A 24,437-nucleotide genomic window follows, 5' to 3' on the forward strand; every position below is an offset into this window, starting at 1 on the left:
TGCTGTAGCAGGGGGACTAGTCCTTCCCAACGCATGCCCCTGACCTCGATCCAGGTGAGCCTGATGTTGCCGTCGAGACCCGGATGTCTTCCCCATCCAGACGCCGCCGCATACTCCCCGGCCCAGTGCACTATGCTGTGCCCGCAGATCCATACGTGCTTGAAGGGACCTGCCAAGGTAACGTGAACAACGACAGAAGTTATAGAGGGTGGCCCCGTGAGGGGCGGACATAAGACTGATAGGCCACGGATCTCCATCGACCTATGGCCTGAATCTCGGTGGCACCCAGGCCCCACTCTGCTGTGGACATAGCCGCCCCGATCCTGAAAGAGTGGGTCCCGAAGTCCGAGGGGGGGAGACCGGCGCCGGCTAGGCAAGCTCACAGCACCGCTGCGAACTGGTATCGTGACACCGGGGAGGAATCAGCGTGTATCAGGAGAGGGCCCTGGGACCTGGGGCGGGCTGCTAGGTATTGCCAAGCATTCCTGACCGGGCACACGGAGGTGATTGAGGTGGGGTGAAGGAGAACGCTCGCCCCCCTGCCCAACTGATCCGTCTTGGACCGGCAGACCCTGAGGAAAGCTGATGTCCCCCTGGTCCAGGGCCCGGCCTGAGGTGTCATCGCGGAAGGCGCAGACAAGCTCCTCCACCCTGAAGGCCCCGAAAAAGGCCAGGGAAAAGGTTGTGCGGAATAAGAGGCTCTCGAAATCAGAGTGGCAGACCCAGGGGGTGAGGGCCGTGATGTAAGGCCGAGCCCAAATCAAGGGAACCCTGCCACATGGAAACCCCGTTGAAGTTCCCTAGAAAGCGCAGCCAAGTTTTGAGATCCTCCCTGATGCCCCTCGTGATGCGGATGTTGTGATGGGGAGAGGGGACCCCCCCAGGTGGCGTAGGCCAGCCTGGCGCAGAAAGCTCTGCCTGGGGAGACCACCCTACAAGCGAAATTTAGGTGGCCGATGATGGACTGCAATTCTTTGAGCGTGCACTTTTTGCGCTGAATAAGGGAAGAGATCATAGAGCTCAGGGAGGCCACTTTCTTGCCCGGTAAGCGGGACAGCCCTGCTACGGAGTCCAGTTCGATACCTAGGGAGGTCAGGCGGGTTGAGGGGCCCTCAGTCTTTTCCCACCCCAGGGGGACCCCTAGGTCCTCTGCCATGGCCTGGAAGCAGCGGAGCCGCTCGGCACAAATCCCCCCCCCAGGGGGCCCGGATATCAAAAAGTCATCCAAATAGTGCATGACGTGGGGGGGCCCCATGCGCTCCTTGGCCGCCCATTCCAAGAAGGTGCTAAAGGTTTCGAATGCTGCACATGCCACGGAGCAGCCCATGGGCATGGCCTTGTCAACGAACCAACACCCTTGAAACTTGATCCCCAGTAAGCAAAAATCAGCCGGATGGATGGGCAGCAGCCTGAAGACTGACTGGATATCGCATTTTGCCATAAGGGCGCCCAGCCCGTAAGACTGGACCAGCCTGACCGCCTCGTCAAATGAGGCGTACTTGATGGAACAAAACTCCTGGGGTATGGCATCATTGACCGAAGCACCTTGTGGGTATGACAGGTGGTGGATGAGCCTATACTCCCCCGGCACCTTCTTAGGGACCATCCCCAACGGGGAGACCCACAAATTGGGTATGGGAGGCGCGGGAAAGGGGCCAGCCACGCACCCGGCCGCTATTTCTTTGGCCAGCTTGGCCTTGACCACGTCAGGTACCTCCCTGGCCAACTTTAAGTTGCCCGAAGAGGTGGCAACCCGTGGCCCCATGAACGGAATGTGGAAGCCAGCCGAGAAGCCCTCTGCCAGATAGCGGGCAGCCTGCTTGTTTGGGTAGCGTAGCAGAAGGGGAAACAGGGCTCTGAGCTTTACCGGGGTGGGCGCCAGACCCTCCAACCCTGGGGCCCCGCTACTTGCCTGCAGCGGCAGGCTGGGCTGCGGGTATGTCAGCTCCTCCCTCCTTGCGGGGGCCACTATGGGAGGACCAGCCTGCCCGAAAGGGCTGGGGGGTCCCATTACCGCGTGTGCATGATGGGCGGGGGTGGGGTCCGAAACAGGCATCGCAGCTGTGATCATACTTACACCTCGACCGCAGACACCTACCCTGGTTATACTCCCAGCATAGCCCCTTGCTCCTGTCCCGCCGGCTGGATCTCCTCCAGCCGTGGGAGGCCTCCCCCCAGCCCCTGATTTGGGGCCCCACTAGCCACAGCCAGAGCTTCTGACTTTTCAGATCCCACCTGGCTCTTGGGTTGTGAAAGGCCCTCTTCCGGAAGGCCTTGTCGTACTCTGTGGCCGCCGCCGCCTCCTCCGCCAGGGCCCTGGCCCTGAGAACATTGCCCTGATGGTTGGTCAGGTGCCACCCCCGCTTGGGGTAGGCCGCCTGGACTACTCCCATGTAAACCGTGTACCCCTCCAACCACTTGCTGAATGAGCGCTCCACCACCTCCCTCCTTGCGGCTTTCTCGTCCCTGCTAGAGGAAGAGGTGCATTTGCCATCCTCCGCCTCTGGCCTGAGGAGGGAGAAGACGTCTACGTAGTAGCCGTCCAGGATGCGATCCCTGACCTTGCGGGACAGGTGAATGCCCGGGGGGTCCTCGTCATCCGTGAAGGATGAAATGACTCGAGGGGGGTCCTGGGACTGGTTTGCAGACTACACTTCTAGCGCTTCCCCTTTTTCCATTTTTGACCCCCCTCCTGCACTTTAAGGCCCACTTGGGTAAGCCCAGGACTTGGGCAGCCACCCCCCAGTAATCCTCCCCCGGGGACTCATCCCTGGGGGATGAGGACGTACCTGAGGATCTCTCGCTGTCTGTATCCCTGCTCCGGTGTGATTGCTGTGCCTTGTGCGTCCTCTTCCTCCTCTTCGCCTTGCGGCGCGGCTCTGGGCTCCTGGAGGTCTCTGAGGTGGAGCTCGTGGAAAGCTGGTCCCTGGCCCCTTTGCTACATTTCGCTTGCCCCCTGCAGCCCCTGCTGGGAGCCTGCCTGGCATCCATGGAAGCCTGGGCCACCCTCCCCCCAGAGGATTCGATGCGCTCCACCTTTGATGTGAGCCTTTCTAGGGCCCTGGTGATCCCCTGCAGGGTGCCCTCTTCCCCTGAGCCTTGCTCCCTGGCCACCTCGAGAGGCCTCCGCGGCCCCTTTGCTGGCTTCTTGGGCTTTAAGGGGCCATTTGCTGCTGGCGAGGCCTTGCCACGTGCCCGGGGCCCTGAGACCTTTGAGCCGGCGGCAGCCGCTGAAGCAGGCTGGGTTCCCGGAGCTCTGTCTCCCCGGCCCCCCCTCTTTTTTGCCCCCGCTGGTGGCGAGGCTGCCGCTGCCAGGCCTTGTCTTTGGGAAGATGGCCCCGGATGGGGTTTAGAAGGGGCCCTCGCAGCCTTCTCCCCCCCCGCCGCCCCCCCGGGAGGCGGCCGGGCACCACGTCGTTGTCTTCTTGCTCGAACCTGGTGCCATCTCCTCCTCTTCTCCCGTGGGCTCCCAGGTTCTCAGCACGCTGCTTCCCTCTTCCCCGGCTCCCGGGTTCTCGGCATGCTGCTTCCTTCCTCCTCGGCTCTTCCTCCGCACGCTGCTACAGCATCCGTGCGGGGCCGCTCCAACGATGACGCTCTCAGGAACCGGCGACCATTTGAATGGCGAGCAAAGCCTCAGATGACCCTGCTGCGATTTCCAGCTCTCCAACCGGCTCTGCAGCGCCGCAGGGACACCCACCAGCTTCGCTCGCCGGAACGAACTGAGGCCCTGCCGCGGCTGCCCAGGGTAAATACCCCTGTGGCAGACCAGAGGGAAGACAGGCTTCCCACAGTCCGCCCCCCCATGCCCCGCCCCCAGCCCAACCGCCCCATGGCCAGAGCTGATTGGCTGGCCGGGGTTTGAATTCAATTGGCCCGGGCGCAGGAGGCAGCCCCGCAGAGACCCGCCGTGTCCCTTCCAGCGCCTCTGGCCACCCCGCAGGCGGCAAACCGGCCTCCCTGGTAAGTCGGGGGAGCGCAGCTTCTGTCAGTGCGAAACTGGTTTATACTGATTCCCCCTTTCGACTATAGACCTCTGCTTCCCCCCAACACTCTTTTTCTGTGGGTCCTCTGGCCCCCAGAGTATCTTTACAAGGGACAGCTTTTCAAGGGAATTTAGTAGGCTGCAAGGGGAGGTGAGAAAGTTCTTTGTATCCAGCCTATTATTATTACTCTCACGTGCTGAACCATCTTGTAGATTGATTTTTGCGCCATAATCAGTATTTCTTGGATGTGCTCAAGACAAAACATCATATGCCTGAAAAGACTGTAGTCTTTGGAGTTTTAATGAATGCTAGTATTATGTAAGTGTATATTTAACCAATGCTGACTCACTGTACTTTCTACTGTCTTTTCATTACTGCCTAATGCAAGTTCTACAAAAGCTTGGGTTCTATTTTGCTAGCTAAGGTTAATTCAGAAAAAGCTTCCACTGCCTTTTCCATTTTCTATATCAACACAGATACAGCTCTACCAGTAGTTCAGTATGTAAAACTGATGTATTGTCGAAGGCTTTCATGGCCGGAGAACGATGGTTTTTGTGGATTTTCCGGGCTGTACAGCCGTGGTCTTGGCATTGTAGTTCCTGACATTTCGCCAGCAGCAGAGATCTCTCTGTCTTTTGGTGCTACACCTCTGAAGATGCCAGTCACAGCTGCTGGCGAAATGTCAGGAACTACAATGCCAAGACCACAGATATACAGCCTGGAAAATCCACAACAACCGGTATGTAAAACTGTTTACAATTACTTCTTTCTGTTACAAAAAGTTCAGATTTATTTTCTGAATCCAAGGGGAAAAGTTATAAAATTCACAGTCACTTTATTATGGACTTAGAACTGTGTAGTAATGCCCCTAGAGTTATCTCAGATAGCATGAATAAATCTATCTGTCTCCAATAGTCTGAGTCTAGGTATTAGCAACTTCTCTACGTTGTATCCCTCCTTACCGAATTTCTTCTTGGCTGTCAGTAGCAAAGGAGCTCAGTCTTGTCATTTAGCATACTCTAGTAACTCCAGCCAAACCACTTAGCAACTCCTTGCATATGTTTCCTTAATCACATCTTTGTTCTAGAGGTCTGTGTTTGGTATCATAACTATTTTCCTCTCCTAATTTTTCTTCCCCACACTTCTAACATACGACTTTCCTGTTATGTGGAACATAGACAGAAATTGGAAGGGTATGCCAGTTACTTCACCTATATTTATAATTCATCTGTGGCACAAATTCCAGATTAAATAGGTTTCCTTTTTTGTAACATAAATGTGGCATTGAAGCTGAAGCAATGTTTACCTCTTACCTCCAGAGTTTCTAGAAGACAATATTAAATTTAAATGGATACAAAGGACCTCTCTTAGAATCCTTCTTCCATTCCCCAACACAAGCAAAGTATATTTTAACAGCAAGGGTTGATGCTAGATGGTCTCAATGAGCAATTCATGGTGGCCAAGAGAAACAATTATCGAGCAGAATTTAATGTATAATGGTAGTAGGACTGGCAAAGAGATCTTCTAGCAATTGCTTATGAAAATGACTCTTACTGATAAACTTGAGAAAACTTCATATTACCACTCCTGTGATTTGTAGTTACTGGTGCCTTTTTAAAAATGTAACTTTTACAGTTATGTAACAACTATGCCACTGTGGGGCAGTATTTAAAAACATTTGGGGTCATTTTGTGTGTTCTCTTTATGCCACCTTTATCTAGACATAACTATTTATAAAATATTGACAATGTGATGCAGTGGCTACCATATCGGATAAGGATCTGGAAGATCCAGGTCCAAATCCCCACTCTGACATGAAACTTGCGGGATGACCATGACTCGGTCCACCTATCTCAGACTAACCTACCTCAGAATGTTGTTGTGAGGATAAAATGAAGGAGAGCTTGGGGTAGATAGATTGATAAATAAGCAACTACAGAAGCAAATTGGGAAGCATCTTCAATAAAGATTAAAGGGCAGTGAGCAGTAATTCCTAGTGAGCAGCAGAGGGTGCACGTGCTTTTCATGTTGCTTCTCTTTGGTGTCTCTGCTTCATTCAGTTGTCTTGAAGCAGTTGAATCTTCTATTCTTCAGAGAAATATACTTTTTATACCAATTATTCCTCTATAGTTTATGCTGCATATATATTTCTATAAAAGGAGGAAGAGAGTTCCATCAAGTCATAGCTGACTTATGGTGACCCCTGGTGGGGTTTTCATGGAAAGAGACTAACAGATGGTTTGACATTGCCTGCCTCTGCAGCCCTGGTCTTCGTTGGAGGTCTCCCATCCAATTAGTAACCAAGACCAACCCAGCTTAGCTTTTGAGATCTCATAAGATCAGGCTTGCCTGGGCTATCCAGGTCAGGGCATATCTCTATAGCCTCTGTATTAAAAATGGTGTTTTCTGAATTCCCACCTTTTTAAGAATTTAAGCTCTGACAAATACATCTAACAAATTTATTTTGTCCATTAAATAAATCCTCTCTTTCTCAAACTTGGAAATGTAATGAAAAAGATTTTAACAATTACTCAGTTATTATCAAGGCAGTTTAAAAAATATTATGTCGGCAAGATTTATTTGTTAACATGGATTCATTTGGTTGTGTTTGAGTGTGCATTAATTTCTACTTACCCCCCAAAGGAAAGCTCTATTCTTTTAAGTGAAATGATTTTAAATTTAAAACACAAGCCTAAAACAAGCCATTGTTCTCTAGGGTTCTCAGAAGGTGTAGATTTATTTACTGTAGTTAAATCATAATTAGTTCTCAAGGGATAGTGTCTCTTTTAAACTGCTTTATGGCAACCGTACTGCTTTTCTAAATAATCAAAAACTGCTGCTATTGCTGTATCTTCTTGTGCAGACCTGAATATGTTGTGAGTAGAAACAAATGTTTGAAAATGCTGATTGCCACTTATGGAAGATATCATGGTTTGATAAGAACAAGTACTTCAGAAAGAATGGTAGGAAATGCAAATATGAATCTCAGATATAAATCAATGAGCTCATGTGTATCATTGTAGGTTTGATATATCATTTGAATGTTTTGCAATCAGTTGAATATACTCTTACCCTTTTTGACCTATTGCTGGAACAATGCTAGTAATGTAGGAAATCTCGCCAGTATTTTTATGAAAGCCACACAGTGTTCTAACCGCCATATTATTTTTTATAATTTGTAGGTTGATGTTCAAGGTGCCCCAGGAAATAGGTCTGATAGCAATTGCAGTTCAGCAAACTCAAGGGAAAGGTAAGAGTGCAATTTCAGTGTTAGTGGAAAGTATTTAGTGAAATGTAGTTGGTACACGTATCTTATACATAACTCTATTCGATAGAATTTTGAGTAACTATGGTAAAAGATTTATAACTCACTAGTTTGAATCCATCCTGCATTGTTAGTCAAGACTTCTCCTGACCATTTTTTATGCAATATATGTGCCTTTAGTTCTACTTCTCACATATCTCAGGAAACCTAGATGTCTTTCTTCTGGAAAGCACTTTTGTTGTAGGGATTTTGCATTAGTCACTACAATACTCATCCAGAAATTCAGATCATTCATGAATAAACTAAATAGCAGCAGTCCCAGTACCAGTCTTTGTGGACTCACACTACTTACTTCCCTCCATTACAAGTACTGTTCATTTATTCCTTCTCTCTGCTTCCTGTTGTTTAACCTATCTTTAAGCCTGCCATCTTATCCCTTGACTGCTAAGTTTGCTCAGGAGTCTTTGGTAAGGTATCTTGTCAAAAGCCTTTTGGACATGCAAGTATATATTGTCAACCAATCACTCTTATTTGTATTGTTGTTAATCTTCTCTAAGAACTTCAGAAGGTCAGTGAGGCAGGACTTCCTTTTGCAGAAACAGTTCCTGAAATTCCCTGTTTAGTGTCAGATAGGAAATACCTGAAACAAAACTAAACAATGAATTTCTGACAGTGTTTTGGATTCAAAATATTGTAGGTCTTATACCTAATGGGTTATATAGTGATAATTTTTCTAGTTACAATCTGTGGTTTAAACAATCAAATTTCTGATAACAGATATTTGTAAAGTTGACATGGTACTATTTCTGAGAACAAAAATTAATGTGAATGTAAAAAAAAATTCTTGGGATCACCTTTAGAAATGTTTCTTCAGTTTTTGTCAAATAACTTGATGAAACAAACAGATCCATGTTGCTAACAGTAGCATTTTCCTCCAGTGCTTGGAGCCTTCTGCTGAGGAAAGTGCCACCATTAGTGGATCAGATCCAAAGGATCTTTCCATATGACAAAATGTAGTTCATGAGTAAACTATCTGAAAACTGGGTCCTTTTATCTAAGGTCGTGGTGGAAATTCTTGGCTGAGTCCTGTGGGAGCTGCATTATCAACTCTACATATCACCATTCCGATGTCTTCTGAAATGGGAAGAAGGATTCCTTTTATTCAGCATCTAGTATCTCTAGCAGTTGTGGAGTCTGTTAGATCAGTACCTGGATACCAGGTATTTTTTTCATGTTTCCATTCTTTTATTTTCCTTTCTTTTCAGCTTAAAAGACTGGCATTTGTAATTGATATGTCAGACTTTTATCTCCTTAGCATCACTCCACGATGTATTCTGCCCTCGGGTTTATATTTATTTTTTCATGTGTAATATTGACACCACCATAGTGAACAAAATGCATTTTTCGAGATTGAAGCTAGCAACCCATTTTGATTTAATGTGCATTGTAACCCAGTTTCTGTAATCAAAATGAATTTGCCTTTTGGTCTAACTCTTTTGTTATTAAAATTATGAGGAAAATTGAGAAGAAAAAATAATAAAACTGACAATTACCTTTTCAGGTTTTTCTTAGAGCAATCTCAATGGCCACTTCATCCTTTCTAACATTTTTTCCATCCATCGTTTAATATTGAAAAGGTTTTTTCCTAAGTTGTGAAGCAACTCCTCTCAGGAGGGAATCGAGTGTCCTGTCATCACTGCTCAAATTACAAACCAATCTTCTTTAACACCTCATTCGTTTCCTTTGAATGTAACCAATTCTGAATATTGGCTAACTGTAAAATATTGGTATTTTAAAGTACACATTAACAACAACGTATGTTTCCTATACTATACAAAATCAATGCTTTGCACATGTTTACATATGAATTTCATTTGTGATGTCCAGTAGCCTTTTCTTTAGGAGTTGTCTTTTATTAACACTTCTCAACTTCAGAATTACATAACTTGACTCTAAAAATGCTACATGGTAGAATTTAAGGTAAATTTTAATTCTTTGTGGTTTGGAACACTAATTCTTTAATGTGGGAATCTCCATAAAGAGAAATAGCATTTTGAAATACCTCCATAATCACTTCTTATTCAGATGTAATCCCATTGACATCAGTCATCAAAATGAATAGTGTTTTAATACTTCAGCTTGTCACACAACTTAATATAACGTGTTTTTAACTGTAAGCTGCCTTTAGCAGGATTCTGAAGTGGCAGCATAGAAATATCCTAAATAAATAAATAATTGGTCACTTGAACAAATTAGTACTAGTAACACAGGTTTCTTATGAAAATAAATTATCTACCTGATAGATGTATTTGTGACAAGCTCACACACAAAAACCACTCATTGTGACTTCTAATGCTGAAGAGTGAGAGCTGGCTTTTTACACAGGAACACACGTGTAGAAGCTGCCTTTACCCAGTCTCTTTATTTATGGCTGATTTAAGAGGTTATTAGAATCATGGGGTTGGAAGGGAACTCCAGGGTCATCTAATCCAACCCTCTGAACAGGGCAGGAAATTCACATCTACCCCCCCCCCCACACACACACACAGTGCTCCATGCCCAGAAGATGGCAAAATGCCACTGGGATCCCTAGCCAAACTGACTTGGGGAAAATTGCTTCCTGACCTCAAAGGATTCTTCTAAATTTCCTTTCTTCTGATCTTCCTGTCACCACCACGATCAATGTGATTGTTAATGCTAATGTTATGAGTTTTGATTCCACATTATCTCACTCTTATACATTACGTTCAGTATTAAGAACAATGATTAACATCCTTAATTGCAATAAAACATTGTTAATACAGGTTTAAATGTTAGTAATATTTTTAACTACCACATTTGCTGTCTACAGGGATGGGCTTAGTGACTGTTAGGACCTGGGCAAAATTCCCAGTCATACCACTGTGAACAATAATATAGGAAGCCTCCAACTTGCAAATGAATTGCATTCCAGAAGCTTGTTTCTAAGTCAGGCTCTTGGAAATCAGAATGCGTTTTCCCATAGGGATGCATGTAATAGAGGCAGTTAGGTTTCCAGGTTAGTCCACAGAAACCGATTTAACCCCAAATATAGCTAAAATATTGTATATTTGCAATGAGAAACAGACCAAAACAATATTCGTGTAATACTATGCCATGATTAAATGAGATAGACAAAATTATTTTAGAATAAGAAATTCTTCTTTACTAGGAATCTGTTTTCAGACAGTGTTCGTCTATGGAAAATATATGTAAGTAAAATTACAGTCCTTTCAAGACCACCTTTAATGTATTGAATTTCATGCCCTTTTTAAAAGGCCTGTGTCAGATGAGAATTTTGTCTTTGCACATGAGTACAGTGACTTGAGAATGTTTGTCTAGAGCAGTGATGGCAAACCTTTTTGAGCCCGAGTGCCCAAACTGCAACACAAAACCAACTTATTTATTTCAAAGTGTCAACACTGCAATTAAACCTGAATACTGAGGTTTTAGTTTAGAAAAAACAACTCATACAGTTGTCCGAACTAATTAACATCTTTTGTCTTAAAAGAAAAACACAATAACAGAGCTTTCAATGATACAGTTATTTATTGGGAAAAAAATCAACTCTAGTAAATGAAAAAAAAATTATAGTAATACATTGTACGCATAGCCTGAAGCCAGATAATTTATATAAACTTTCCAAATAATTATGTGCAGGGGTCATTTCCTAGAAAAAGAACTGCAGGAACTCATTAGCATAACTCATTAGCATATGCAACACCCCTTGACATCACCAGAAGTATGTCAGAAGGCAACATCCACCCCTCAGGCCCCTTTCCCCAAAAATCTCCAGGTATCTCCTTAAAGCAGAATGAACTCAAAGCAGCTTACCCACCTCTGGAGAGCCAGCCCTGCTTGGACGCAAGCATGCACTCACTCACTTTCTCTCACAAGTCACAAATGAAAATAAAGCAGCAGAGCAGAATGAAATCAAAGAAGACCAGCCCCACTCAGCTTGCACTCATTCTCTCTCCCCCACACGAGTCACAAATGAAAAAAAAGTAGCAGAGCAGAATGAATTCAAAGAAGACCAGCCCCACTCGGCTTGCACTCATTCTCTCTCTCCCCCCCCCCCATGAGTCACAAATGAAAATAAAGCAGCAGAGCAGAAAGAATTCAAAGCAGCTTACATTCCTTTGGAGTCCAGCCAGGAGGAAAAGGAATCATGTGGGCGGGGCCAAAACCCACGTGACCTCTTTTCAGATTACCGGAACGCCATTCCAGCGTGTTCCGTCTCCAAATGAGCCCTGGTTTGCATGCCCACAGAGAGGGCTTTGCGTGCCGGCTGTGGCACGTGTGCCATAGGTTCACCATTGCTGGTCTAGAGGTTTGGTGCAAAGAGCACAGGGGTGCTGTGATAGTCAGAATTCAGCGGAGACCAATTGAAAACAGCTGAAGCAAAGGGCCCCAGGAAACAGAATTCAAATAGAAATTAAACATTTTAAAAAGAAATATATTACTTACAAATATTATTTACAAATTTAACAGGAATTAAACATTCTGATTGCAAAAATACAGCTGTGGGTATGAGATGGCGCTTGCTAGAAACTTTCATACATGGCATGTCCTATTTGAAAAGAGTTAAAGATTTTTGAGAGACTCTTTGTAAAATTGATTCAGGATTCACTTAAGGGTTGAAGTCCTAGTATTTTTTGAGGAATAGAGAGGCGGGGAAGTAACATAACCCAGCAATTTACCCTGATGTTCAATATAGAACACAGGAATATGATTTTTAACTGTTAATGGATATGCATACAATTTTTGCCAAGTTCCATGTGTAATGTTGAATATCGATGCAAAGAGTCCTTCCCCAAGGTCCATGTGTCCTTACTGGGAAACCCTCAACAAGTTGGTGCCAATCCAAAATTAGTTGTATGACCACTTAGCTATGATGTGGATTTTATGGATTGGATCACCAGATACAGGAAGCTGTAGGGGAGAATATCCTGAAAAGTGTATAAAAATAGGAGCAGTTCTCCAGAGTCTCTTAATAGAAGGCCTATGGCTGTCTGATCTTTTACAGCTTATTCTGTACCTCCTCTTCTAAATGAGTTTAAGGAATGCTGGTGTAAAATCTCTCAGCTAACTGCTCTAATTAAATGAGAAGTGTTATATTACTTTTGGAAAAAAACAGTGTTTCTTACCTGTAACTGTTGTTCGTCGAGTATCTTCTGTGCAGACACACATTGGGACTGTGCAGGCGCAGGCCGGCCACAAAGAGATTTCTCTAGCTTTTAGAAGTGTTAAAGGGGATGCTCGCCCCTACCGCGCATGCGCAGTAGCGTTCCCGCCAAAATGCCATTGCTAGGATGAGCGTCCCCGCCATTCCCTCAGTTCACCTGAGCCGCCGGAGAGCGAAGCCAGAATAAGTAATTTAAATAACACTCACAGCTGGGCAGGCAGGAGGGAATGTGTGTCTGCACAGAAGATACTCGACGAACAACAGTTACAGGTAAGAAACACTGTTTTTCGTCTTCGTCCTTCTGTGCAGCCCCACATTGGGAGTATAGCGAGCTACTCACCAACGGGGGCGGGTGTGAGTAATTAGTTGAACAAGGAGTGCAATACAGCAGTTCCAACTGCTGATTCTCGCCTTGCATTCACATCCACCGAGTAGTGTTTGATGAAAGTATCGGGAGAAGACCAGGTTGCAGCTTGGCAGACATCCCAAAGAGGAATCCCTCGCAGGAAGGTGGCGGAGGCAGCCTGGGCTCGAGTAGAATGGGCTGTCACCAAAAAGGGACACTGAGTGCCAGTGTGACGATAGCAAAGTTTAATTGCAGAGACAATCCAGCGGGATAGAGACTGGGAAGATACCGCCAATCCCTTGCACGGTCCAGCATAACATACAAACAAGGCAGATGACTTTCTAAAGCCCATTGATCTATGTAAATAATATAATAAAGCCCGCTTGAGATCCAAGATGTGCAATGCTTGTTCCACAGGTGAAGCAGGGTGAGGGGAAAACACTGGCAAGATCATTTTCTGTTGTAAGTGAAATTGTGACACTACCTTGGGTTGGAACTCAATACTAGTGTGCAGGATCACCTTTTGGGGAAAAATTGCAAGAACAGAGGGTCAATGCATAGTGCAGTAAGCTCACCCACACGCCTGGAAGACGTAATGGCTACCAGAAATGCCACCTTTAGCGTCAGAAAAGACAAAGGGCAGGATGCAAGTGACTCAAAAGGTGGGAGCATCAGCTGAGAGAGCACCAAAGGCAAGCTCCATTGGGGAACTGGAGGGTACCTAGGGGGGTAAGTCTTGAACAACCCCTTCAGAAATTGTTTGGATAGGTAGTGAGCGAAGACAGTCTTGCCATCAACTCGCTCGTGGAATGCTGAAATCGCAGCCATGTACACCTTAATACTGCTCACGGAGAGCCCCGAAGTATGAAGGGCTAAGAGGTATTCCAACACCAACGGTAACGGGCAGGAGAAGGGAGAAAGTCCCATGGGGGCTAACCAAGTTGAGAATTGGGACCATTTACTCCAATACGACACCCTGGTAGACAGCTTCCTGGCATTGAGAATGATCCAAGTAACCTCTGCAGACAGAGCTACATCGGTGGGTGGAGCAGCCAAGCCGTCAAGTTCAGGGCCACAAGGTTCTGGTGCCATACATTGTCCCGGCGTAACAGATCTGGAACCAGTAGGAAGTGTATGAGACGACCCCCGGACAGGGAGAGGAGAAGGGGAAACCACTCCTGGCGGGGCCAATAAGGGGCAACCAGAATACAGTGGGTTTTGAAGGCTCGAATTCTGCAGAGCACCTTGTGTAGAAGGGGGGTGGGGGGGAAGGCGTAGAAAAACCCCGGGGACCATGGGATTTGGAACGTATCCCCCAATGAAAGGGGGTTTACCCCCGCCCGGGAGCAAAATTTTTGGGCCTTCCTGTTATGTGCCGTAGCAAAGAGGTCTATCGAGGGGAAGCCCCACTGGAGGAAGACCTGGTTGAGGTATTCTGTCCCCAGGGTCTATTCGTGCTGTTCTAGGAACACCCTGCTCAGTAAATCGGCCATGATGTTTATTGTCCCGGCAATGTGGATAGCCTGCGGATGGATGTTGTTGCATACAGCCCACTCCCACAGAGTCGTGGCTTCAGCACATAGCTTGAGCGATGCCGTTCCCCCTTGCTTCTTCAAATAATAGCAGGCAGTCGTGTTGTCCAAGAGGACCTGCACCCGTCTGTTGCGAAGGACACTTGCAAGAGAAGCAAGGGAGTAACGGATTGCTCTAAGTTCCAAAACATTGATATGCAGAGCAGTCTCTACAGGGGACCAAGTATCCTGAACGGACACTGCACCGCAATGTCCACCCCAACCTAAGTTAGAGGCATCTGGGGAGACCGTCACCTCAGCCAAGAAGGGGCCAAAGGTACAGCCACTGGTCAGGTTATCAGGGGAAGCCCACCATAGAAGGGACCTAATAACCATCCTAGGAATGGAGAATCGCTGTTGTTGACTCATAGTCAGCGGGTTATACTTGCGGACAAACCAGTTTTGCAAGGGTCTCATACGGAGTCTTGCAAAAAAGACAACGGCAGTGGTTGAGGCCATAAGCCCTAACAAGGTTTGGATCATAAGGGCCGATTGATAACAGTGGGATATAAAAAATCGAGCCAGGGAACATAACCTACGCAACCTATCCTGGGGCAGAAACGCCCTGCCGTGTAGGGAGTCAAGGTTTACCCCAATGAAGCAAATCGTCCTGGAAGGGACAAGAACAGATTTTTCCCAATTTACCAGTAGGCCAAGTTGGGACAACATGGATATAACAAGGCCAATGTGGCTACGAAGGGAGTCTACCGTGGGACCCACCAGAAGCCAGTCATCCAAGTAAGGGTAAATAGTGCAACCCTTGGAGCGTAGAAAGGCCACTACGACTGCCATACACTTCGTGAAGACACGAGGGGCAGAGGCCAGACCAAAGGGCGGCACCGTATACTCGAAGACAGTATTCCCACACACGAAATGGAGGTACTTCCTATCATCCTCCGATATAGAGATGTGGAAGTAAGCATCTTTCATGTTGATAATGGCAAACCAAACATCAACCTCTAGGAGCTCAATGACCTTAGCAAGGGTCAGCATACGGAACCTCTGACGTTTAATAAACTTATTGAGATTCCTCAGGTCCAGAATAGGCCTGGAACCCCCATCCTTCTTGTCAACCAGAAAATATCTGGAGTAGAACCCATATGGAGTTGCAAGGAGATCAACTTTGCGAACTGCACCTTTGTTTAACAAATCATGAACATTACGGTTAAGAACAGCTGAACAACAGGGGAGCGAACGAGGGGGTCGAGAAAGCGGGGAAACATTCTCAAAGAACAACTTGTAACCATTAGCAATTATGGAAAGGACCCAAGAGTCATCAGTAATAGACATCCAGGTGGGTAAATAAGGATGGAGTCTGTCCAAGAAGGGACGAGTCGACTGTGAGTCCGAATGTTCTAGTCAGAACAACGATTTCCGTCCCTGGGCAGATGCCTTAGGAGATTGAGGATGAGGCTTCTTCCCTCTTGGTCTAGACGAGTGCTTAAAGGAATGCCGTTGGGAAGCAGGAAAGGAACACTGCCCATATTGTTGCTGGTATGGGTACCTTCCTTGTCGTTGCTGGTAGGTTTGCTGGAAAGGTGCTGAGTAAGGCTGAGACCGTTGGAAACAAGACCTGGAAGTGTAGGCTTGCAGCGGAGCAATGACACCCAAGGACTGGGCCGTCTGATGGTTCTTTTTCATCAGGGATAGCGACTCATCCGTCTTTTCCGAGAACAAAAGACTTCCTTTGAATGGAAAGTTCTCAATTTTGGCACGCTTATCATAGGGGAGTGCCGTAGACCTAAGCCATGCATGCCTGCAAAGCACCACGGAGGATGCCATGGACCGAGTGGAACAGTCAGCAGCGTCCTCCCAGCAGTCATTTGCTGCTTCGCCAGCTTGATGGCCTCCATCTGCAAGGCCTTCAGCAAGGGCCGATGATCAGCAGGCAAGTCAGGGATGTAAGATGACAAACGCTGCCACAGGAAGAGGTCATAGGATCCCATGATGGCTTGAAAATGGGCAATTCAGAAATTCAGGGAAGCCGAGGAATAGACCTTGCGACCCACTGTGTCCAGCCTCCGTCCTTCCTTGTCCGCTGGTGCGGAGAGGGAGCCATGACAGTAGCACGACTGTACCTCCTCTGCCACAAGAGATGACGGTTTAGGGTTGCTAAAGAGGAATGGACAGTCTTCTTGTTTGAGCCTGTAATACTTCTCTATCTTCCAACAAGTGGCTGGCATAGAGGAAGGCAATTGCCACAGAGAGTGGGCGATGTCCAAGAGGTCCTCAACCAGAGGAAAGGCGACAGAAGCAGGAGAACCTGAGTATAATGCCTCCAACACCTTGCTCTTCGGCTTGGTAGTGGACGTTGAGACATCCAGCTCCAAAGCGGCTGCCATGCGACTCATCTGTTCCGCGAACAACCGGTAGTTGTCATTGGGAGAAGCGGATCGTGTATCACCCACTGCCTCCCTGGGTGACAGTTCAGACGCCAGATCCGACACGTCGGAAGGGCAAGCATCCTCTTCCTCCTCCGAAGCAGAGAATTCCGGTGACGGATCCCGAGGATGGAACGGAACCGAGAACACCTTCGGACCCGAAGAGGCAGGCGGAGCCGGCAGATGGGACGGAACCGCAGCGTAAGAAGTGGAAGACTGAGTCGACGTAAGCTGCGAAGGCAGAGGTTGACGTTGGAGAGTGCCAGCCGCAGACTGGAGCCAGGCCACAAAATCCTGCCAGGAGGCCAGGTTCCCAATCCCTGGAACAGATTGACAGGGAGGAAGCGTTGGTGGAAGGGCCATAATGGGTTGTTGTGACCACTGCAGAAGATGAGGCGGAACCGATTGATTGGCCGGAACCGAGAGGAGATGAGGCGGAACCACTTGACCGGTCGGAACCGAAAAGCCTGGGAAGGCGGGATCTGGGGGCAGAGACTGCTTGAAGGCTACAGGTTCCGGCGGGTCCAGCAGTGCATGGAATTCAACATCATCGGTTTGCAGGATTGGAGTGCGAGGGGGCAAGGGCGTGTTGAGAAGCTCCAAGACCTCCTCCTCCGGAATGGTGGGCGGAGGGGACCAACCCCGATGACTCTTAGCAGATGACGCCGATCGTTTTGAGTGCTTTGTTTTAGCCTTAGCCTTCTTTGGCGGGGGCTCCGAAGCAGCCCGAGTAGCAGTAGCCGGTTCCGAAGACAAACGCTTCTTCAAACAGGACCCCAAGTCACTCGACACCGATTGGGACAGAGACTTGGCAGGAACCGAGGGGGGCTTAGATCCGAAGATCTCAAAGCCGTAGGCGAAGTGACAGGAGACTGCGATTTCTCCCCAGACTGCTTCCCCGATTGAGTCTTAGGAGGCAGAAGATTGGCTTCCCACAGGAAAGCTTTAAGGCGGGCATCCCTATCATGTCTAGCCTTGGGAGTAAACCCTTGGCAAATGGAGCATTTGGGAACATTGTGGCCCTCGCCCAAACAGAAGAGGCAAAGATCATGACCATCCGACTGGGTCATCTTCGTGCTACAACGCTGGCACTTTTTAAAAAGAGACGATTGAGACATTTTGAAGAATTACTGTACCAGTTGATGAATGCTAGAAAGGAACCTCTCTCGACGGCGGCAAAAGAAGAACTGAGGAATGGCGGGGACGCTCGTCCTAGCAACCGCATTTTGGCGGGAATGCTACTGCGCATGCGCGGTAGGGGTGAGCGTCCCCTTTAACACTTCTAAAAGCTAGAGAAATCTCTCTGTGGCTGGCCTGCGCCTGCGCAGTCCCAATGTGGGGATGCACAGAAGGATGAAGACGAACTGATTGTTCTGTTGCTATAGTGCTCTTGGAAACTGGTATGATTATTGTAATCTGTTATTGAAAAGAATTAGCATTGAGGTAATGTATCGAAGTAAGATGTGTTAGAATTTTTTTGGAGTTTCTTGGAGAATTTATCCTCTGGGTTTGAAGAATCTGTAATAAGAAACTGAACTGAAGGAATAAACCTTGTTGCCTTAAAATCTTAATTGTGGCACTGCTGGAATAAGTTTGTTAAATAGTATTTCAATTGTGTCTGGTTCCTTTAACATGAGATTTTGCATATTTTAGGCTAAGGATAAAAGATTCGTTGCAAATGTAATTTAACAGACCAGTTAAAGGTTTAGTGGAGAATGCGGGCACTATGAGCGGTAAAACATTTTTCTTGAGTGAAGGCAGGAAAGGTTTAGAAAGTAGAACTCTCATTCAGTACCCTCATCTAACCTGGGATTGCAATCCAGGTCAAATGAGAAGCCATCCAAGTGATGAAGTACACTCTGTAACATCAGAAAAGTCAGGCAGAGAGGAGAAAGGTAAAATTAAAACGTTAGGAACAGTTTGCTTAAATGAACAAGTTTTTAAAAAGTTTTGCTTTTGTATGTTGACTGAATTGGTATGCTTGGGGAGAACTTTCCTAGAAGAGGTGGGTAAATTCTTCAGAATTTTTTGGTACTATGTTCCAAGCCAAATTCAGAAGAACTGACAGCAAGGAACATTATTTTAGAACTTGCTGAAATATTAAGTGAACAATATCAGCAGCTTCAGAAGCTGCAATGGGAAAATTATTTGTTGAAAGGCCTGTAATTCTACACACACACATTTTCCACAGTCTAACAAATGCCTATAACTTTAAGGTAAAAATGAGATTGTTAGGCAACCACAAAAATATTGCTGAGCCTGCCAAGCCTTGATTTCTGTAAAGTTAAGCCATGCAGAGGGATGGAGAGCAGGAATGAAACTGGAGTCCAAAGTACCCCTGGAAAGTTCCTGGTCCCATGCCCTTCCCTTACATATTCCTCGTGGAGGAGGACCTACTAGGGATTCGCTACCCACACAGCCTGTCCCAGTGGCAACAGGGCCTGTCCTGATGGTGCCATTCAATGTGCAACAGGGCCCAGACTAAGGATCTGAGTAGAGTTGCCAGGGGCCCAGTTGTAGGTACAGGGGGCCAGGGGGCAAGGGACAGTAGGGTACTAACCTCCCATGAGCATGCATAATGCGCACACACTCCCATGCTCTCCCTCTGCAGAGGTGCATGCTGAAGACGAGCTGAGTGAAAACCACCCCTTTGGAGGCAGTTTTCACTCAGTTTGTCTTTAGCACATACACCACAACTCCTTCTTTCATTGTGTTGGAAAATAAGCATAATGGAGGAGGGAGAGAGTGACTCTTCCCTCCTCTGTCATGCTCATTTTCCAACAAGAAAGGAGTTGTGGTACATGCATGCTGAAGACGAGCTAAGTGAAAACTGCTTCCAAAGGGGCGATTTTCACTCAGCTCTTGTTTCAGTGAGCAACAGGATTCCTCTACAAAGGGGGAGCATGGGTGCATGTGCACACACTTCTCCCCATTCCCATACCTCCCCTGCGCCAGCCAAGTGAACGGAGCTGGGGGCAGCAGGTAGGAGTGGGAGGATAGCAAGCCTAGACACGAGCCACTGCGCAATGGGACCTGGCCCAGCAGCACCAGACACCATTAAACTCAGCCAGACTTCTCCTGAGGAGAGGCTTTAAGGTGAAGGGAAGGAAGAAAAGCTGAAGACAAGGAAGGAGCAAGAAAAGGTTATGGGGGCTTCCAGGGAAGGGAAAGTGGAAATAGTGAGGGATGCCCCTTGTAAGTCCTTGTGAGACCCTGGGATATATAACAGATTGCTGCTGTTATTTCTTCCTTTTTAATGTTCACTTTTAATAAAACTATATATTACATTTAAAATATTCAATGAGATAAGCTTGTTAAGAGCTCCAAGACTGGTTGACAGGTCAGGGGGAGTCTAGTCAGAATCTACATGTCCCAAAGATCTGTAGCTTTCACCAGTCTTATTAAGTCCTAAGTCTGGGGCAGGAATTATACCTCAGGCCTTACCAGTCAGGGGACTGGTATGACTGTCTCTCTGAAGCCATCGACATAATTGCTCCCCTTGCCCTCTCCGTTCCCATGCTAGACTAGCCCTCCGGTATACAGAGGAGTTACGTCAGATGAAGCGTGAACTGAGATGGCTTGAGCGAGTGTGGCAGTGGAATCAGAACAAAGAGACAAGATCATCTTATAGAGCATTTATGAAAGACAATGAGGTGGCTGTGAAGATGGCAAGGAAGGATTTCTATGCTGCCTCCATAGTGTCTGCAAGCTCATGCCTAGCAAAATTGTTTCAAGTAGTTCGATCCTTGGTCTCCCTTTCTCAGAGAGACTGCCTAATTTAAAATTTGGTTTTTAACTACAAGGCTTTTGGGAGCTTTTTTGCAGATAAAATTTTGTCTCTGCTGCGATCTGCTGGCCACAGTTGATACAGTAAGGGAACTGGAGATCCCTTGGCTGTCTTCCAGTCCTTTTTTAGATCACTTCAGTCCAGTTTTCCAGGAGGAAATTGACAAGAGCCTGTGGTTGGTGAGGCCCACCACAAGCTCTCTGGACCCCTGCCCTTCGTGGCTGGTGAAGGCCAGTGCAAATGGGTTGGGAGCCCAACTGGAGATTATTATTAATTGATCATTGAGCTCCGGGGTTTTTTTCTGGACCATTAAAGGAAGCCATGGTGAAGCCTTTCCTGAAAAAAACCATCTTTGGACCCCACTAATCCATCCAGTTACCAACCAGTCTCGAACTTCTTGGTTCTGGGCAAGGTGACTGAGGTGGAGGAACATCTGCAGGTCCTCCTGACGGATTCTTCTGTCCTGGATCCATTCCAGTCTGGTTTCAGCTGGGCCACAGGACGGAGATAGTGCTGGTCGCCCTCACGGATGAGTATTGCAGGCATCTGGGTTGAGGCGGGTCAGCGCTGCTGGTTCTGTTGGATCTTTCAGCAGCATTTGACAGGGTCGACCATGAACTCTTGTCCTACCGCCTCGCCGATGTGGGGATTCGAGGGACTGCCTTGTAGTGGTTTGTCTCATTTCTCTACCATTGGGGACTGAGGGTGGCACTCGGGGAGAGCTTATCCGCACGCCAACCATTGGTGTGCAGCATCCTGCAAGGGGCGATGCTTTCCCCTTTGTTATTCAATCTTTATATGTGCCCCCTTGCCCAGTTGGTGTGAAGTTTCGGACTGGGTTGTCACCAATACGCGGATGACACCCAGTTGTATCTGTTGATAGGTGGCTGGTCTGATTCTGCCCCAGATGTCCTAGTGAGAGCTTTGAAGGGCATAGCTGGATGGGTAAAAGAGCTGGCTGAAGTTGAACCCGGCAAAGATGGAGGTCCTGTACTTTGGCCAGGGGGCTGCCAGATTTGGGAGTGCGTCTCCCGGCCTTTGATGGGGCACCACTAGTGCCTGTCTCATTGGTCCGGAGTCTCCTTATTGAGGGAGCGCCAAGTCACGGCAGTTGCTCAGTCTGTGTTTTTTCATCTTCAGCAGACCAGGCAGCTTGTGCCCTATCTTTCAGCCCACGACCTAACCACAGTTAGGTCCACGCAACAGTCATCTCCAGAATAGACTACTGTAACTTGCTCTATGCAGGGCTTCCCTTGGGCCTGACCCAGAAATTACAGCGGGTCCACAATGCTGCTGCTTGTGTCCTGATGGGTTTCCCATACAGGGCAAATGAATGAATTTATTTGCCGTCAGAGACCATAACAATGACAATACATCCTTATCAATCAATAAAATAATTAAATCCAGCGTAAAAATGTAAAGGACATAAAAAAATACATTTAGCATTTAAAGTGTATATAGTTCTCTGGGAACCACAGGAATTCTAATATTTAAAACATTGACATTAAAATAGTTAAAATTGTAAAAAAGAGCAGGAGACTATGTATAGCTATTCTTTTTATTATGGAATTTAACCAAATAGAGACAGAATTTGGCTATTTGCCTGGAGATAGTTGGATTTTCATCAATTACGAGTTTCTCCAGGCAGGCCTTATTTGCCTCTGCAATTGGTGTGTCTAAGAGTGGGGAAATAAACTTGTCCCTATAGACTTGATGGAAAGGACAATGAAAGAACATATGAATAAGTGATTCCACTTCACCAATGGAGCAATGGAGCAATGGCAGCGTCTATCCTCATATGGGATCTTTCTATATGGTCATTGAAGGGATAATTTCACATCAAGCCAGGGTGAAAGCTCTTATATAAGATGGGACATCCAAATGAGTGAGATATCTGGCCATACGCATAACATATCTAGATTCCCTAGGGGCCATAAAATGAGAAGATTGAGCTAAATCTCATTGGCGCTCTATGTCTCTCACCCTCTGTTTAACAATACTTTTTGCCTGGTCACTGCCCTGAGTCAGTAGGTCGGCAGGTGAGAGTCCCAAACTTTCTAGGTTGCTCTTAACCATCCGCATCCACCTAGGCTGGTAAGGATCTTGGTTTATTAGAGGGAGAAGGCCTTTTTGATTGTTATATATCTTGAGCCACTGATAAACAGAAGATAATATTCTGGCTTCAATTCTCATTTGGCCTGTTTCTAGCTGTAGGAGGGCATTTGGCACTCCTGGGGGTACCTGTAAGACGGCACGGATAAATTTGGACTGAATCTTCTCGAGAATTCGCAAATTATCAGTGGATATGCCCAAAATAATACCACATAGGAGTTGCGCAAGGGCTTACAGGGCACATATTACTCCAATCTTGTAGCAGCTACACTGGCTCCCCATGGAGTTCTGGATCAGGTTCAAGGTTTTAGTTTTAACCTTTAAAGCCCTAAATGGACTGGGACCAACATACCTGAGGGAGCGCTTCTCCCCGTATGTACCCTGTAGAGCACTAAGATCGGCAAACAAGAACTTACTGGTGGTTCCTGGCTTCAGGGAGGCTTTGCTGGCCTCGACCAGGGCCAGGGCCTTTTCAGTCCTGGCCCCAACCTGGTGGAAGTCTCTGTCAGAGGATGCCTGGGCATGCCATGATCTTATATATTTTTGGCAGGCTTGTAAGACAGAGATGGTCTGTGAGGCGTACAGTTGAGGCCAGTCTTAGGTTGTCTTGGGAGCCTCCCTACTGGTCTCCCACCAGGGGGGCTATGAAATCATCTGCCCCCCTACAAGCACAGTCACTGGAATGTTATTAACTGTGGCCCCACTCTCCCCTCTTTTGTTTACATTATCATTAGGGAAATTGGAGGGGGGCGCCATCTAAGATGTTGATTGCATATGTATTGTTGTCTTTGGATTTTAAATGTATTTAAATGTTTTAAGCGTGTATCAAGTATATTATTGTACCCCACCTTGAGCCCATTCGCAGGGATGGAGGGCTAAAAATTGAATTAATAAATAATAAATAAATACCAGACTATACTTGAAAGATAGCAAGCTGAATCCCAATCAAAAAAATTACAAAGGTAACATTAGGCCAAACTGTCCAAGACACTGTTTCAGACTGAAGCAGTTAAACCAACAACACATCACATAGTTGTGAAATATAATTTGTTTATTAATAAGTAATTAAGATACTAAACTAGAAAGTGCATAAAGGACACATAACACAACAAAGCTAAATAATGGTTGTTGTGGATTTTCCAGGCTGTGTTGCCATTGTCTTGGCATTGTAGTTCCTGACGTTTCGCCAGCAGCTGTGACTAGCATCTTCAGAGGTGTAGCACTGAAAGATAGAGATCTCTCAGTGTCAAACTCTCCACAATTTGACACTGAGAGATCTCTGTCTTTCGGTGCTACATCTCTGAAGATGCCAGTCACAGCTGCTGGCGAAACGTCAGGAACTACAATGCCAAGACAACGGCAATACAGCCTGGAAAATCCCCAACAACCATTGTTCTCCGGCCGTAAAAGCCTTCGACAATATAAAGATAAATAACCTAGCATCTAACATACCTGACAGAATCTTTGGTCAATATAATACAAGGTTCAGCATCAGAATTTCCAGGAATCAAAATATAAGTGTAGTTCCAAATGGCCAAGAGCTGAAGCCATATCCAGACCCCAAACTCAAAACAAAGACGTAACTGAACTGCACCAACCTTTATTGCCCAGCAAGCGGGGAAAGATTAACTAACCAATCAGTACATGGCAGTGATATAACTGAAGCAGTGCCATGTACCACTTTGTCCTGAAGGCCCATCTAGGTGTCCTAGCCCCTCCCTGTGTAGGCAGCAAGCTAATTGCTTGCCCACAGAGACTGATGGATCCTATTGGGTTTCAGAAGGCT

The 24,437-nt window shown here is 46.7% G+C and overlaps 1 protein-coding gene across 1 annotated transcript in view; it reads left to right on the forward strand.

The window, feature by feature from the left end:
* HLCS (holocarboxylase synthetase) overlaps positions 1-24,437 on the forward strand; it is a 331,356-nt gene that overhangs the window by 293,063 nt on the left and 13,856 nt on the right. The window contains exons 7-8 of the mRNA XM_054973805.1: positions 7,169-7,236; positions 8,311-8,471. Coding sequence (XP_054829780.1) covers positions 7,169-7,236; positions 8,311-8,471 — 229 coding nt within the window. The remainder of the gene's footprint in view (positions 1-7,168; positions 7,237-8,310; positions 8,472-24,437) is intronic.

This window comes from Eublepharis macularius, chromosome 3 (assembly GCF_028583425.1).
Source record: "Eublepharis macularius isolate TG4126 chromosome 3, MPM_Emac_v1.0, whole genome shotgun sequence".
Classification (NCBI taxonomy): domain Eukaryota; kingdom Metazoa; phylum Chordata; class Lepidosauria; order Squamata; family Eublepharidae; genus Eublepharis; species Eublepharis macularius.